Raw genomic sequence first — 18974 nt, 5'->3', positions numbered from 1 at the left:
AAAACCGCGAACGCTTAACAACGATCGGCGATCGTGACTCGTGATTTTTTGGCGATTTTTCCCTTTCTATTTTCGTGAATTCGAGCATTATTTCCGGGTTAAAAGTAAAGTTAAAGTGCAGCACATTTCAAACCGGATGTTAAAACAATAATTTCAAGCGATCATGGCTGTGTTTTCTATGGAAAACGGAAGGTAAAAAATTTTCTCCGTGCAACTTTGACAGTATTTGCCGACGTATGTTGATGGAAGCTTTATTAAGAGTAATTGACTTTAACTGGTAAGGTGAAAAAACGAGACTTCTCCATGGCACCAGCAAATTGAACTCACATAAATGTGGCTTCAGCCATATGTTTACATCCCTGATTTCGTTTTTTCAGACTCAGATTCTGGATTTGGTTTCCGACACTTTGGTACTCTGGATTCAAAGTAAAATTCTATATTACAAATTGTACATCGCGATTTATTTGTGTTTTGATTGGTATTTGGCATTATTAGAGGAACTGGTACAAATTCGGTACCCCGTGGGTAATTTGGTACCCACTCGGATCTCCGGCGGTAATGAGCGCACTCTGGTGGTGAATAAAAAAAAGTGTTCTAGTAATGTAGTAACAAACGTCAGATGCCAAAAACCCAAAATATCTGTGTTTTTGAAAAAAAAATTTTTTTTGTTTTTGAAAATTTTTCATGTGCGTCTTTTGAAAAACATTACTGTCCAAATGTTCACTACAATCTGTCTATAGGATCTAATCTTTCTAATCTACAAAATCACACAAATGGAATTTTTTTAGAGAATAGCTTTACAATATTTTCTGTTTTGAGAATGACGATTTTTATACCACAAGATAACACTTATAATAGTTTTATGTATATTTCTTCTCGTGTATGAAACCCTTGCTCAAGCTTTTCGAACATTCGAATCAGATCTACAAATGATACACTGAGACGAAATCAATCCGCCGGTCGAACTTGAAGTAGGAATTAATTTAAATCAAGAGAGTAAATAAAACCCTGATGAGATTATAAGGCCAGATGTTTCAACCATCGATTTTTATGCCAGATAAACGTCATTCACGAGCAGTGTTATTTTTGAATTAGGTCTACGTCTTTCAGTGAGGGTGCCAGATCTGAAAACAGGTCACGTTTTTACTAACTAGTGTTAACGTTAATAACTATTTTTGTTGCAAACGATGATGATATCAGGTTGGGGAAAAAGTTATCCATTATTTTCTCGTTTGCTAATTTTAGTGATCTCGCGTAGTATCGATCAGACAATTTCAAGTTTAGGCTCGTTGTGAAGGTGGCATTTCACACCAAAAAAAATCTGTTGCTGTTTTTTGTTTGTTCCATTCAGTTGTGAGTTACAGGGTGTTAACAATGGAGGTCAACAAAGAGAAAATTCGGTACATTTCACACTTTGTAGCATGGTACACAAACTCAGATATGCCGGCCCCTTGATTCTGCAAAGCTTCGGAACTGCTTCTTTTGGGCAACTTTCCACAAGAGGCATTTGTAGGGTTCCACTGAGTGCTTAGACGTCGATAGAACTGGGATGACAGAAGTCATTCCATTCTAGCGACGCGGCACTCAGTATTTTCTTCTTTGTTTTGGAACATGTCTTTTGTGGAAACGTTGAGCTGCATCCTCACCCAAAGGGGGAGTGAAAGAGCTGTTCCTGTTTTAGGTTTGAAACTCTGCAAAAGAGCAGGTGCTTTGTGCCCAAATATGCGTTGGACGGAAGGTCCGGCAAGATCAGGCACTTGGGATTAAAGGTGGATGGCCTTAATGATTGAGGCAATTGTTGCACACGATAATCGACTTTAGAAATGTTATGTACTTGCGCACTTTTGTGGCAATTACATAACTGAGACAAAATTGATCTCGCGCCTGGTTGATCTGCGAAGCGCTGGCAGGAAGCAGCAAAAGCGACGACGAAAGTGGAGGAGTTCCGCTAATCCGTGCAGCAGCAACATCCACGTCAAGCGGGAAGAAACACCGCTAATCTCAGCAACAGCAGCATCGACAAGCGGGAGGAAGCCTTTCTATCCTAAGCAGTATACGTAGCATCGATGTTAAGATTGGACAGCGAACTCGTGAGTAACAAACCAAAAATATATATTCCTTGCGCAAGACGATATTTAAGTCGGTACGGTCGCGAAAGCATAGAAGTAGCGATCGTAGCCGAGCGAGTTGATTGTCCGGTCTGCCATTATAAGGGTAGCCGGTTCGAATCTCAATTATGAAAAATGATCATATAGAGAAAAATGAGATTTTCCACGTACGTGTTGATTTGATTGAAGTAAGATACCCAAAATCCCCCTAGGTTCCAACGATGCATTTACTCCGCTGGTTGTGATTAAAAATATTGAATGAATAGCACACACGCAAATATATACCACACCCACCAATCCATATTAACCTAAAGGAATGAAAGTGAGAAGATGAAGATGGAGCACCGGACAAAGCACGATTGATTGATTAAGTGGTGGAGAAGTACCTGGAAAGTTTAGTAATGATGAATGAAGATTTTTAGTAGTGAAGTTTAGATAGTTTTGAAGAGCCGAATAAGGAAGGGATAGTGTAGTGGAGTTTTTGGTTAGAGATTCAAAGATTAAAGGAAAGAGATAGAGGGGAAAATGAAAGAATAAAGAAAAATGTAAATAGTTTTTAATAAAGAAATATTAAATATTTCTGTTGAACCTATAGAGACCATATAAAGTTTTTCCTTTTTTTTTGTTAGAAGTCTCCTTTAGCTTCTTTTTTGTCGGTTTCGGGGACAATAGAGTTCTAAAACTGGTTTTGTGACGAGATCCCAATTAGCCAGCCTTGCTTTCCCCGTTGGTTATTCTTTGTTGATTTTTGGTTGGTTCTGGTTTCCCAAGCGTAAAGGGAAAACGTGGATTGTTTGAGTTACTGCCTGTGATAATAACGCAGGCAGTTTGAGATCTACTTTATCAGTCTGAGGTCGATTGTTGCGAGCAACAATTACCACAGTAACAACTGTCAACAAATGTGCCTTTGAAGCTAGCAATTGACCAGAAACGTTCAAAATTGGCCAACAGAAGGGGTTTTGTGTTCCATCAGAACAACGCAAGGCCAAGAGCTTGATTGGGATGTTTTTATGCATCCACCATATAATCCGGACCCGGCACCAAGCGATTACCACCTTTTACTCGCACTGCAAAAATTTCCAGAGTGATAAGAAATTGAGATAAAGTGAAGATTGTAAAAATCTATTGCTAGAGTTTATCGCTCATAATGACCGAGACCTCTATGATAAAGACAATATGAAGCTACCTTTAGAATGGCAACAAATTTTCCAACAAAACGGTGTATATTTGACCCAAATCGGACAATCCGAAGCATAATGGTATTATAATGTTTTACGTATTTTGTTTTCTTTATGTGTGTAGGTGTAATGGACAGCAATATCGGGAAGAAATAAAAATCGATTTTTCTATGAACTGTGATTTTGTGAACTAACACAATTTTTCGCTAACCAACTCAATAGTAAATCAAATTAACCTTATCAACCAGCTTTCGTTTGGTTCTTATCTGAGAGAGAGGAGCCAGCTCGCGTTTGTTGTGATGGCCCTTATGTCAGCGCGAACCAGTCACGGTGAACCAAGGGGAAGTATTGAAATATGTAGAAAATTTTAACATAACATTTTTTTTGCAAGAAATTTTATGTGAAAATGATTTTGACGTCGGACTACATCTTTCATTTCTATACTGGGGTGTAAGTTCAAAGCTTCAAGAACGAGAGCGTTACATTAGAGAAACAGGATTTCGAGCATTGTTAGTTGATAGAAATGGTATGTTAACCGCTTCATTCGAAAGATAGAATGTCTACGCGTTTTATGTTTGTTAGTTATTGATCCAAAAACTAGTTTCAATAGCTCAAAAATTGCTTTGAAAGCAAGCTATTGAAATCACAAAAATCTGTATAAGCAGGTTCCAGCTTGGAAATCCACTCAATTATGATTGTATAGCGAATGGATCATGTTATCGCTGCTCAAGATTGATATGGTGAAGCTAATTATATCACACCTTTTAGTTTTGTGGACGAGACTGATTGGTTCACCTTCACTATCTGTTCGGGCGGTTTGAGGAAAACCCGCCGACAACAATGGTCACACACTTACTAGAAATAAACTATCAATTTGTAGGTTAAAAGTTCTCTATATTTCTCTGGTATTTTTCGCTTGCACTTTCACGTTAGGACGTGTTCGCTCTGACTGTTTGGAAAGGAATGATTTCACTTCGTTACGCTGCTGTAATTCATTGCCCACTGATGGGCTGATGCGCAGTGGGGATGACGTGACGTGCGTTGATGTTGCTGTTGTTATTGTTTTAGTGCTTTTTCTCTATGTGGTTCGTTTCTGCTTCGGTAGGATTATTTTGGAATTTTGTCGTTTGTATCATGGTCGAATAGAATGTGAAACTGAATATCGTGCGCAGACTGTGCACTGGTTTTGTAGAAAATGGGTTTGTGACTACTTATAAATTTCATGATTTGTGGCTCTCAATAGGCGGATTTATAATACATGAATCTTACTTCCGTTGAAAACGGAACACTATCGGTCAATTTGATTGGACATTCAGTGCTTCTACTGCCTTGATAAGCGACCTGCATGCCAAATTTGAAATTTGAATATGAATTTGTCACCAGCGATGAGCATGAAAGGAAAAAAACGTCGAGAGACTGTCTTCCGAATCGTGATCACTGCCTATGCAAACAGTTGGTACTGCATTCTTTTTAGTCAACCTATTATTATTTTCATCGGACACAAAAAAAACTTTCCTCAAATAGCAGCTTGTAGAAACTAATAATAATAAAATAATATATTCCAGATACGCTGCACATTGCGTCGGGTAAAGGGTAATATCGGGGACATAACCGGAGGGACGTAGGACTACGCCAAAGGTTGTCAAAAATATAAATATTGGTTTATTTTCATTTGTTCGAATTTAGGTCAAGTTATTTCACTTCAGAAAAACAAGCTCAAAATACGTAATTTATTGTTTCATATTTATATACAGTGCAGATGTAATGTAGACAAACTAAATGCGCAAACCATTATCAAAGCAGTAAAGCAATAAAACATCCGAGTAAACCTTCACCTTCAACATTAGCATGTTGATTGTTTGGTGCCAAGAGCAAAACATCATCTCAAATGCTGTGAAAAACATCGTTTCCTAATTAGTAATCCACAAATTTGTTTCTGCACCACCTTTCGCTGAACAGCTACAGTAAACCGAACCGAACCGGTAATATTTTGACAGCGTAGTGATAGCAACCGCCGCAAAACGAAACATTCGAAACACCTTTTGTTTTCAATCGAAGAAAACTGCTCTCGCCGCTGGAAAATGCCTTCTTCACGCCCAGCTTGACTTTTAATCCGGAAACCATGAATGAATTCGCGAATACTAAATGAACGATCGGAAAAAGTCACAAATGAGCCCAAAACACCCATAAATTCACACAAGATCTCATCCGGCAAAGGAATCATAAAAATTTGTTTGCTTATTATTTCGGATATTGTTTTAGAAATCATCGAAATAATTCTTCAGGACAACTATATCGAAATAGTCAGAAGTAAAAGAAACTTGTTTGAGTGGGCCGATGCTGCTGGAAGCCATGATGTGGGCTGACCTAGTACATCTTTCAATATATCCCACATGATCAGTGTTCAAATTTTCGTTTTCCCCCCATATATTCCTGTTAGACGCAGTCCTACGTCAAAAACCAAATCGAGGATAAAAACGCACAAATGTACTCACAAACAAAGATTCACGTCAAGTTTGAACACTTTTCTCATAGATGAATGACAACAACTTGCTTGATTGAAATTGTCCGATTTGAATTTTCTTGATGAGAAAGCGCAAAAAGGATAAGAAGAAAACAAACTATCTGTCATTCAGCTGGCTCCTCTCTCTCAGGTTCTTATAACGTTCCTGTAGGACCTTTCCATACAGAGGTATTTCTGTTTAAATGAAAAATTACACCTTCGACTTTGATGATAACTTGTTCCGCTCATTTGTGTGTTTACCTACCCGTACCGTCAACATAGAGCAATAAACATTTTATCGCATGTGGCCATGTGTATGTCAACTGAAAAAATCCCGCCGCGATAGCTGTTATATTTATAAAATCATAAAAAAGCACATGCGTTTCGTACTCATTATATGTTATCTATATACAGGTCGGACTCGATTATATGTGATTCGATTATATACAATTTTGGACTCGATTATATACAGTTTGGAAAAATAATTTTTTTTTTATATTTCAAATACGACTTATTTCAAGAAGAAATGTAACCTTTCAACGTTAAGGTGTAATTTATGTCGCTTTTGTATGTACTGTTGAGTAAAAATCGTGATTTTTGGGGATTTTGCTTGAATTTTCACCAGGACTTTTTTTATATCGATATTGCAGCCAAATTAAAGAAGATAGAAGTTGGGTGAACAAATTGTAGAGCGGTTAAAGAGCTTCAATTTAATTGATAGAAACAATCTAATAATAATAACACATTAAAAATTACTAACTTTTAAGTTTTTCACTTCCAAAATGTCCATTAATTTAGATGTTTTACTACTATATCCTGTACTAAATTTTCTCACCTTTCAAATGAAAGCAACATAATCGTCTTCCGTAGCGTACTTTGTAATGTAGAGTCAGTTTGAGGCAACAGAGTCCGAAACAAAAAAAGTTCTATAACTCTGTCATTGTTGAAATTCGAACACATGCGTAGAAGGATCATGTTTTGATCAAATAAGATCGTCTATCACTCCCTGAGAGAATCTGGATGAATTAATTTTTTTCCATATGAGAAAGGTATTTTCTGACTTTAAGGGGATGAATCAAAAATCAAATTCCTCTTTTATATTCAAAAAAGAAAAATACATGCAAAAAAACCAATAACCAATTCGGAAAACTAAACTAAACTTGAGAAAGATCATTTCGAAAGTCTCGCTGTCGTCTGGTCGGTAGCTAGGTGACTGATGAGTAAATACTGTAATTTGAAATCGCAAATGGTTTGTTTATTGTTGTCAATCCATTTGCATTTCGAGCGACCGCTCGTTCGATTAGCAGTGATATTTAAATACTGTACCTCTCGGACACGAGAAAACGATAGAAAAATGTGTATTCTACCTAGTTTTTGTTAATTTGAATCCTTTATGGATCAGTAAACCGTAATGTATAACGTACCGAAAAATTTTTAGAGACAGTTTAACTGCACTCTTACGGCTCATGGACGGTAAAAGATGATGAGAGATAATATGAATTTAGATAAGACACTTGCCCTCCTTGAACAAGCTTTGCGCCACTGTCGGCAACGGAGCATCGGTTGAGTACCGATGTTTTCTTTTCAAAACAATACAATATTTCCGAATTGTTTCAAATTCCAAAATGGAAAAAAAAATTCTGTTTTACATTGCATGATTTACGCTTCCTTCTGATCAGTAATATAACTCCAAATAAAAACGATATTTGTTTTGACCAGAATTATTATTATAAACCGAGTCAGGAATAAAATCTGGATCCGTGGAATCTCCTCTCGAGAATCTCCTAAATCTCGTGGTTCCATTTACTTCCAGGAAGTTGTTGAAGAAAAGAAACACCATACGACATTAAGAGTACAAATATTTTATTTCAATATCGAACAAAAATGCGCATTGTTGGCCTTTGCACATATCATTAAAGGTGTAACAATTAAAATTCCTTTGAGGCTAGAGTCATATACTATAATTTAAAAAATAATGAAAAACACGATTTTTAAAACATACTTAAAAAACTGTGTAAATGATGCACCAATATATTTAGTAATAATTTCCAATCCTAAATATTCGCATAATTCACTACCGAAAAAATATGGCTCGAGTTTCACTCTTGTTGCTTTGAAAAAAGTTTATAAATATCTCTTCCACGTGGTGTATATATTAGTTATTCTAGTTTAAACTACAACTATGCTTTGACACATGTAGCTGAATACTATATCTCAAATTTGCATGCGAAACAGCTTGTCAAAATAAATCAGTTGCAAATACAAAGAACGTTATTTTAACTAATATCACAAAGTGTTTTCTCCTACGGTTACAAATATTATTATCTTCGTATCGTTATGCTTCATAACTCACTAAATTTTGATTATCGAAAGGATTAGAGCTCACTGTGTACGCTAGAAGGTTCGTTTGAGACTAACTTCTAATGGTTCCTTCAGACTTTTAGCACAATTTCGTTTCGAATAAGTTAACAATTAGTACGGTTATTATTTTGCTCAGTGCCAAAAATGGATACGATGTGTGTGTGGGTGTGTGTGTATGTGTGCTTGTATGAGTATCTCCTGTAAATACATACGACTAGTTTTGACTAGAAACCAATGTTCCTGCTTCTATCCATACGCATATTGTCACGCTTTTCCACCTCCCAAAAACTTCACAACTTCAGTAAATTCGAAACCATCAAACTACTGTAAAATATTCACAAATACGAAACAAAACGCAATCGAACATTCGTTTTTGTGTTCGTGAAAGGCAACATAAAATCAGTCGATGTAACTACTTCGGTTGGACTTCTACAACCTCTACTTTCTTTATCGATTTTGCCAGTAAAACATGAGCAATTTGTTGCAGCACGACATGGAGTTACGAGACAAATCGTCCCTCAGTGAATCGTCCTCTTCGCCATTCAGTTGAGGGGTCGAGCGACGTAATTGGGAAATTTTGCTGTTCCGACTCAATCCTTGAGCCGTCTCGAATGACCGGTTGAGACGACGATCGTACAGTTGCTGCTGGGCTGACATTCCACCTTCCGGTGCCGGTGGTGGAGGCGGATTATCCTTTTTCGGAGAAGGTTCAATTTCTCTGCTGGTGGACCGATGTCGACTTATTTGGTTGGCATTCATCCAAACCGTTTGCTGCTTTGAAACACGCGAAAGCAGTGGCGTGTTTGTGTTATTGTTCATGAAGATGTTGTCGTAGTTTGACCCGGAGCGAGCGATAGGATTTGCCAAAGGTTTGAGCGTGCTTCCTGTGGCACTGCTGGTGACAGTCTTTTCCTCCGAGTGCGAACGCCACTCGGTGCTTCCGTAACCACCGACGGAGTACCGCGCTCGACACTTGGGGGACGAGCTGAGCGAGCAGATCGATGCCGAATAAAGGTTGAAATTGTTCGGACTTGCTTCACGCCAGATGTGCGATGTGTTAATGCTATTGGTTGAGGCAGTGTTGTGACTGTGACTGTGGCTATACTTAATTCCTGCGGCTGGATTCACCAGATAGGACGACAGCGATGAACACGTGAACGGTAGCTGGGGATTCGAGGACGAAAAATGTTTGCTCGTTTTCAGCTTGCCGCCCCGGATGGGCAGACAGGGCGTCCAAGGTTGGAGGGCTGCTGTATTTTTGTTTTTGGTTGTGATCAAATTGTGAAGCCATTTTGGAGGGGGTCGCGGACGGAAAGAGAAAGAGAAAAAAAAGAAGAGAGAAAGAAATAGATATTTTCACTACTGATTGTTACATTTTCGATGAGTTATACTTGCGAATAAGGTGCTATTCTCATTCAATGTAACATCAACGAACGGAACATAAAGCAACGTCGGGAAGCATCAACTAAAATGTTTGGTAGCATTTTTAGAAGATAACATTTAACGTAATGTAACGTTCCCACTACAAATGCGAATCGCTAGTAACATAGATGTTACATTTAAATGTGAATAGTTTGTATTGTATGTGAATAATGGAAAAAAATGAAGCAGGAGGGGTGCTATCAAAACTAAAAAAATCCATGAACAAAACAAATAAAATGACCACATCATGCTGTAGTTTTTTTTTTTTTGAATGTCAACTATGTTAAAATAATGGACTTGTTAGTAATAATGTGAAGCGGTAAACTGAAACATAGAACGACATATGACATAACACTTTTTGTACGATGCTCGATGGGATGATTTATTTTATGTCGTATAATTAGATCGTGAATGAGAACTAAAATTGGTCATTAAGTTCACGGTTTCCTATTAATGCCAAGATTTGCGAACATGAACCCAGCGGTTCCATACGATGAAGTTGGTTATGAAACTTCGCAGTTTTATTTTTGTTGTGTTATGTTAAATTATGTTAAGTGAAAAAAAAGAAATTTGAGTTTATTCTAACTTAGTTTGACTGCACGAAACGAGGCTGACTTCGGAAATGTCTCGAGACAGGATTAACCCAATAGATTCAGAAATTACCCATTACCCAAATTTTGAGCAATTGTGTTTGAAGGTGTACGAACTAATCCAAGAACTTATGTGTATTTCCATCTTGTTTATCCAAGGAAAGTGCCATATCTGTGCAGCTGAATAATTTTAGGTCAGACCCTTATCTGATTTTCGCATCATTGAACAGTCAAGCTGTAGACTTCTGAGGAATCTGTACTTATAGCCCCAATCCTTCAATAACCCTTCGTATTGTGACTCAAAATACACGCTCTAGAGAATTTTTAGTTGCGAATGAAGATTATTCAACTATCGCAAAATCGACTCTGACTTATCTGCGGCGCGGTACAAGACCTGCTCGAAATATTTGTTCACTGGTGTTTTGTTTACTCGCTGAATTGGGTTTCCCACTGACAGTTCTGCTTGAGATTTTGCGGATCATGTTAGCCTCAATCCTCCACAGTAAAAATTTCACGTTGATCCGTTTTGTTCTGAAAAAGTTGTGCAGGATGGAAGCCGAGAGAAGAAATGTGATTTTGGACAACCCACATTAAAAATCCTGTATGATCAGGTACTAAACAAGGTTTCTACAACTGGGTTTTAACGAAGTACGAATGATGCATGCTAATGGATGACGAAACGTACGTGAAGATAAATTTTAGACAGCTCTCAGGCCTGATATTCTATAAGGCCACTGGCAGTGGAAATGTGCCCTGCAATTTTATGTGTTTGTTTTCGTTGATAAATTTGCCAGGAAGTTCTTGGTTTGGCAACGGATTTACAGGTGTGAACAGAAAACCATGGTTCTCGACACAAACAAGACAATGGGCTCGAAAATGTATAGGGAAGAGTGCCTGCAGAACGTCTCCTTCCGTTTATATTGGGCTACTGTCAAGCGAAAATTTTTATTCATACGAATCTCTTCTAACTGTATCCCTACCATTCGGTTGAATATAAAACAAGATGAGACAACTGGCTTCTTACTCTTCTTCGTCGTACAAAAACGAAGCCATGACATAAAGATGCCAGTGTTGCCAAATATTATAAAATTTCGGATTTTTTTAATTTCTGTTTTTTATGAATCGAAAATAATTGGTGCTGATTTAATGATTTTGCAATCTTAAAAAGGGTAAAGGATAAATCAAGTCTTTTAAATACCCATATCTATGATATAATAGTGATACCCATAACAACTCGTTCAAGATTGTCTGGAGAATCTTTTCTCGTTGTTTCGTGCAAAACAACGGCGCTCAACTCCATTGTAATTCAGAAACAACTTGAAAATCGTGACTCTTTCGCAATACATGGCTGTAGTACCGAATGCTTCGCATACAGCCGATACACAAGAACATCTTGCTGGATTGATGGACTTGCTATCAAAGGGGCGAGGAGAATGTTCAGTTCAGAAATTGATGGACAGTGAAGCAGCATCGACATCATATCGAATTTCAGCTTCATCTAACTTTAGTGATAATGTGGATGAATATTCAATTCGACTATGAGTACACCGTCGATGAAGCAAAAACTTTCCTCGACAGAACAGAACAAAATGCGTAGCTCCTTACATCATCAAAATAAGTCAGCGGGAAAGAACATGTCAGCGGTGTAACAATTTGTAGTCAGCTAAACACAACCTGGATGGTATCAACCATCTTTTTTCATATTTACGACCTAGAGCTAACAACTCTGCCATCTGCATAGTGAATGATGAGACTTTCCATTCCTTCTTAGCAATGGAAATTATATTCCGAAATATGAAATCGCATTAGGGACCTAACGAAACTAAATTGACAAATGAGTGTTTTGCCGTTCTCTTTATTCCATTGTGAAAAACACATACATAAACTTGCATATTATTCCTTCACATTTCCTTTAAAATAAATATCGTAATATTAATTAAATTCACAATTCCTAAAGTCAACACAAATCCAATGCTATTTATTTTTATTGGCAACACTGAAAAAATCGGCTTTGTTTACAAAATTCATCGAAATCAGGCAGTCCGGAATCAGAACGACTGACAGAAATTTGGTCCGTATCTGACAGAAATTTGGTCCGTAGAAGACCCCCTAATGTCTGATCTTATCTTAAAGTTGAATAACGGATCCTTCATGTAAGCCGCTTGTCATGCTGTTCTTTGAGATCTACATTCGTCTCTATAAATTAAAGTAGTGACCAAGAGTCAATAGACACCCGACGATTTGGTTTGTTTCCAGATAGGGACAGTAGGTTTGAAGGAATCCATTCCGTTCCGTTTCTTTCATTCTTACACTTTTCGTACTAGTCTGACAGTGTGATGTTAACACATGAATAATGAGGCGTTAAAAAATGCTCTCCCATCGCCTGCTTTGTTCATGCATTGCCTGTATGGCAGTAAATAAACCGAATTTGTTTTTCACTGCGGAAAGCCGAGGTCACGAAAATGAATTATTTGTTTTCGTCCGACTCAATATATTCAAAAGAGAAGGAATAGCTTCTCGTTTGACAATTTTAGGATCTTTTAACTAACAATCTCAAACGATCGAGTAATGATTTTTTATGACCAATGGTAGAAGAAGATGGCCTTCATCCGACCCCCTAAATTGCAACGGTCATTCATCACATAAAATCTTTGTTTTTTGCCACTTCGGTATTGAAATATATAGGACAACTCTTTAACTATGTTCTCCACTGGTCGGTGTGGTTCATAAGTGTGAAAAAGGGAGGGAACAGAGACCAAATCGGAAGCTCATTACTCAATGTTCGCTCAACCTTCAACAGTGACAGATTCACCGATCGGATTTGGACTACAATCCCCTATTCTTTGTCATTTTTATCGATTTCTTACGATTGAGTTTTATTTGTTGCCGCACTGGCCTCCACCCTTGATCCTTCGGATCCACTGTCAACGTAGCCTGAAGTGCAGTTATGTTGAGTCTGAGTACATATGATGGTTTGATTGTACGATAGCTGACGTAGGGAAACGGGCTATTTTATTCGCTTGGTGTGGCCTATTTCGGGTGTGGCAAGGGAGCACTGACACCTGAACCGGTGCAATTCTGCGTAGCTGTTTACTTCTCGCGATTGCATACGATTCGAGTGGCCCCATTTTCACACAGGGGTTCATCAAATCTAACCAAAATATGGAACTAGTATGAACATAGTAGCTTTAGTGTGTTAATTTATATTATAATGGAGGACGATTGTTTCTAGATGAGTTCTCTCGGTTACCTTCTCAGGTTTTCCACAGTTAAAACTTCGCGGTTACGATTGGATTTCGATAACCAATATGTGCGAGAAATTGAAAATCTAATTAATGTTACAAGTTTTCCTTCTCAGGATACCTAAAGATCTCTGCCGCGTGTTGAGATATGAGATTTTCAAAATTTAGTTTTGTTGAGTGGTCGATAGATCGTGTTTACATAATCACATCACTTACCACAGTGAATCCTGATTCTTACCACTTCCCACTAACAATTATCCCTTCCTTGATAAACGCTAGGGAACCACGCTATAGAGGCGACCCTTCTGGCCTTCGGTCGGCGAATATCATACTAACATTCCTTCCCTTCCCCTGGTGACTGTAAGGACGTGGCCGGCGTCGTTATTGACAATTCAAAGCTCGAATCACCGAAAATTGCACAACGAGAATGATTTGCTAGTCCCAAGCGTCATTCTGTGTGTTCTTTGTGCAATTTGGTTGGTTCAGGTCAATCACGGAGAGCAACTACGAATTGTACAGTCTACCCAAGCTCAAGCTCAATCTTAAGCACTGGTCTCCACCCTTGATCCTTCCCAGTCTATGAAATCAGTCGTCTGCCCATACTCCATCGGGGTATCTCAAGGTTCTGTTCTAAGACCACACACTTTCTATTTGCCATGAACAGCCTGTTTCAGGTTCTGCTGTGGGCAGTTTTCGTATGTGTCTACGCGAATGGAATTCTTCTGGTGGTAGTAAGAGACTTGTACAAAATCCCACTATCAGAATTCAGGCAGCTACCAAAGCCATCGGCTAGTGATGAGCTGAAAGAGGGTAAAAACTGTGAACGCAGATAGGTGGCCATATGATGATTCGATGATATGATGATATGAAAACATTTTCCTAGCTTTAACCAATCGCGAGAGATAGCTGGTTTTGTGATTCCGGATTCCTTCCATCATTTCATGGGCCCGTTTTTTCAACCAGTATCCCAACTCCGAGACACTACGCACTGTTTCCGGTCTACTGTCATGCAGTCTCTGTGTGAATCCCCTTTCGACATGCTTATCGATTCGGCGATCGTTTTCAAGACGGCAACAGACTGCAACAGACTCTCATGGCATTGACAACTAGAGACGTCGGTTAATCGTTCGATTGATTCAAATAATCGAATATCTGAAATTATAATCGAGTAATTTTGTATCGAATAATTTAAAATCAAAATATGAATACATCGATTAATTGTTACTGTAATCTGTAACTGTAACTGTAACTATAATTAATGAAAGAGGGCAAGGTTAATGCATTTTTAGGTTAAGAATTAAGCTATATAATTTTTTTATCCAATAATGGAACATCGGCAACTTCTGAACCACGCGACCAGAATGACAACATGATACTTGATTATTATAAGAAAAAAATATTCGCTCGATTAATTGAATATTGAAAGACGATTATTCGAATGAATCGAATATTGAAAAATTCCTCAACGATTAATCGATAATCGAATAAATGAAAAATTTAGACATCACTATTGACAAGAGAGAAATGCCGTTTTCACATTTCTCGTGATAAGGATCATCGAGTTTTGGGTTTGGGATAAGTGACAAAACTAACAGACTAATTTCCTGGAAGCAACTTGTCGACATCTGCCAGGTCTTCTCGGCTGAAATTACCAAAATCTACGCGGGGGCTACGATCCTGTACATATTGGATTCCACATGTCGATTTCTGGACACAGATACATTGCAGATAACGACGTGATCCTGCAATACTTATTTTCTATAGTATAGTAACTTTTAACCTTTTGGCTAGTTCGTCACTCGGACCACGGCTTTACTTCCATTCCGAAGGAAAATGACGGGAGTGAGAATTTAACTCATGTTCTTTAGCGTGAGAGGTACAGATGATTACCACTATGCCAAATCGCCTCCTCATCCTACAATGCTGAAATTGATCCAGTTTGCTGGAATTAGTAACACTGTACAATTTATTACACGGAAAGTGTCGTTGTACGATGTAAAATTGTGGATCACCAAGTCCTTTCACACGTTTTGCGTGACCTCTCGCAGAGAAAAGTCGAATTCTATGTAGAGTAAAAAGCTTCATCACCAAGTCCGATGATGTCATAGCTATGAGGGATCAACGAGTACTGTCCAGACTAAGTACTGGACATTGCTCGGTTTCGCACGGGCTCAACAAGGGACCTTTTCACAAACACTGTTGTAATATCCACAATTCTATCGAGCTTTTCTTGTGCGTATGCTCGAACCACGAGGACCTGAGAAACATGTACGGGATCAATATACGAGACGTCCTGAATGACGATCCGTTGAGAGTTGGAGTTGGATGTTGTTATTTGAAAGGTGTCGAAATAAAGTGAACTAAAGTAAAGTGATTGAAAAAGAATTTACAAAATCCCTAGTTACCTACTTTTCTGCTGTTTATGAAAAAGTAACAGAGTAGAAAACAAAACATGTTTCAATATTTTTCAATTTTTTTTTTTCAAATACAGGTAAACTTCGATATAACGTACATTTCACTTTCAGAATTGTACGTTGTATCGAATTGTACGTTATATCGAAGCATAATAAAATACTCACAAACGTAGTCTATAATACATTATTGTGTTGCTGTTTTAGTAAAGTTAATGAATAACTTCAATCAGAAGATGAAACCAGCCTTTCTCATGATGTTTCCCTTCGTACTGTTGATTAAAGCTTGATTCGTTTAGAACCTGGAATCACAAAACCAGCTGTATTTCGGGATTGATTGAATGTACAAAACTTGTTTTAGCATCACAATACAGATAATTCATTGTTCTATCAGGAAAAAAAAATAATGAAAATTGTCTTTCCTTTACACTTTGGAAATATGTACGTTATATCGAGGTAAAATATACGTTATATCGAGTGACGTTATATCGAGGGTACGTTATAACGAGGGTACGTTATATCGAAGTTTCCCTGTAATTCCCGGAAACTTGTTACCGAAAAGTTATGAATGTTCGATTTGTTTTTTTTTCCAAGTATCACATTACTATCATATTATTACAAATTCCTCAATGAATAATAAATCCCTACAATATCACAGCCATGGAAGAAGCCAATTTCGACGATGCAAGAAGAGTTTATTACCTTCTGCACGGAGCTTAACAGAAGCTGCTAACAGAAGTTCCTGTTGCAACGCAACTATGAAATACAGTATTGTGAAACTTTGTTGAAAATATCGAGATTTAGGGGTTTAACTCACTAATTTTGAACCGGATCTAGATATATTGGTAGGAAAACACCAGGTTCCTCCATCACACTGTTTTTTTTCATGTTTTTCGTTTAATTTCGTTGGGAAAATGATGTCAAATCACTTAACCCTTCATAAGGCCGTGGCAACTATATTGTCACCCACAACAATATTTTCTTCGCCGCACTTGGAATATTATTTCCATATTTTGCTTAACTAAAGACTTCTAAATTATCTGACAATATTTCATTTTTTAGGGCTGCTAAGAAAATGCGATATTAATTTGCGAATCATTGTTATGTAGAAAAACCACGATTTTAAAGCACCGGAAGCAAATTTTGTTGAAACTCGTTGAAAATGCAACAAGTTGATAATATTTTCATGCAGTTTTTTCAATAAAATCAATGGTGTATTTGATGAGAGATTAAAATTGTCATTTTCTTTGTAAGTCTATGAAAAGTCTTTGTAAGTGTATATAAAAGGTTAGGAACAGCAAAGTTTTTCAATTTTTAATTATCTCGTATGATAGAAGAATGTTAGATAACTTCCGATTCAATAGGACAGATAGATAAAAATTGTATTTAGATTTATAATCCAATTTAAAAATGAATTGTGAATACCCTGTGAAATATTTTTGAGCTCAAACCGTTTCTCGATTGTGTCTCAATATCCCGATCACAATTTTTTGGATAAAAGCTCGAGCTCTTGGATCATTTGAATATAGATAGCAAAGCACACAAGTCGTGTAAAAGTTTACTTGAAAACAAACACAAACAAACCGTTACAAACCGTTGTCGGAAAAGATCAGTTTTCTTTAAATCTCGTTGTCTGTTTCTGGGTAGTGGTTCCTGAACAAATATCGAAATCCGTTGTCATTGGTCCTGATCCGCTCATAGTCATCACCGTATCTGCTGCTGCTAGGTTCACCATCAAAGAAGTTTGGCCATGGGGGTCTGAGTTATCACTTCATTCTGGAAAAGGGGTCTCTTACCCAAATTAGTTTCAGAACCCCTGGTCTAGGTAGTCGACACCCTATTATAGTTCAATTTTGACGTAGGACTACGTCTTTCATTTCTGTATTTTTACGATGGAGCTACATCTCATCTACAAAAGATTCTCAACTGATCGCCCGAGTTCCGCACACCGTTAATCGTTGTCTGAATCAGTCCTGTCAGCTTTCGGGTGAAGCCGTGTTCGTCCATGATTCTCCATAGATCAATTGTATCATATACGACCTTGAAATCAACGAAGACGTGGTGCGTAGGGACATGATACTCGCGACACTTTTATAGAATCTGCCGCAATGTAAAAATCTAGTCCATCGTCGAACAACCGGTCATGAATCCGGCCTGATAACTTCCCACAAACCTACTTACTATTGCCGATAGACGTCGAAAGAGGACCTGATACTGAACCATTCAGAATCGTGATTGCATGGTAGTTCCCACAATCCAGCTTGTCACCTATTTTATAGATATCTGCCCTACCCCGTCCTTCCACTCCTCCGGTAGCTGTTCTGTGTCCCAGATCTTGATTATCAACCGGTGCATACACTCTATAAGTTTTTCCGGACCTCTCTTGAAGAACCACCTCTCGATCATCTCGCGTTCGTTCGTAAAGATGCCTCCTTCCTTATTCCTGCACATTTCGGCCCGCATCACTAGACTTATATCTAAAACTAGGAAAGCTTACTTCGATGTTAATTACGTTGTCTGTAAAATTCACCAACTTTCTTGGGAACATCTGCCATTTGGTTCCGTACAGTATCCTCAGATATGCTGGCGGCGGCGGCGCTTTTCCATCTCCTCTTGAAATCATTAATACCATTCGCTTTCTTCTTAATTTCGAATAGTTTTCGCTTAATCAGAGCCCAGTACTTTTCCACTGGGTTCTGGACAGTTCGGTGGATTTGCTGTTTATGGCACATATTTGACCTCATGTGCATTATACCATTCCAGGATAAATTTTGCATAGTGACAAGAGGCCAAATCTGGCCAAAACAACACTGAAGAATAGGGTGGCTTCTTATGAATGGTAGCAACCGCTTCTGGAGACATTCCTTCTCGTAGACATCATTGTTGATAGTGCCTGTAGAGACGAAAGATTTGTATTTTCGGCCACAACTGCATATGGCCTGCCAAACCATGTACTTTTTGGGGAATTTAGACTGGTTCTTGGCCCGAAAACACTCGGCTACGGCATTCCTTCGCATTGCAGTATAAAAAGCGAGACCCGGAAGCTGTTTGAAATATTCGAGAACATAAGTTTCAACGTCCATTATGCATGAACATTTTTGCAAAAACCGGGTGTAGAGCCCCTTAGCACGGCTGTTTGCAGTGAAATTTTTTCCTATC

General features: G+C 38.1%; 1 protein-coding gene across 3 annotated transcripts in view; it reads right to left on the bottom strand.

Moving 5' to 3' along the window:
- The window catches only part of LOC129772875 (rho guanine nucleotide exchange factor 7), a 76871-nt gene that overhangs the window by 2247 nt on the left and 55650 nt on the right, over positions 1–18974 (bottom strand). Inside the window, exon 8 of one of the 3 annotated variants that reach the window (XM_055776402.1) lies at positions 7636–9397. The exons of 1 other annotated variant lie outside the window; for it this stretch is intronic. In XM_055776402.1, the coding sequence (XP_055632377.1) occupies positions 8598–9397 (800 nt within the window). In that variant the 3' untranslated portion in view covers positions 7636–8597. Of the gene's footprint in view, positions 1–7635; positions 9401–18974 lie in introns of those variants that run through there. One more of the 3 variants, XM_055776401.1, reaches the window with a different exon arrangement.

The sequence above is a fragment of the Toxorhynchites rutilus genome, chromosome 3 (genome assembly GCF_029784135.1).
Source record: "Toxorhynchites rutilus septentrionalis strain SRP chromosome 3, ASM2978413v1, whole genome shotgun sequence".
Taxonomy (NCBI): Eukaryota; Metazoa; Arthropoda; class Insecta; order Diptera; family Culicidae; genus Toxorhynchites; species Toxorhynchites rutilus.
This window is presented reverse-complemented; position numbering and strand designations above follow the sequence as displayed.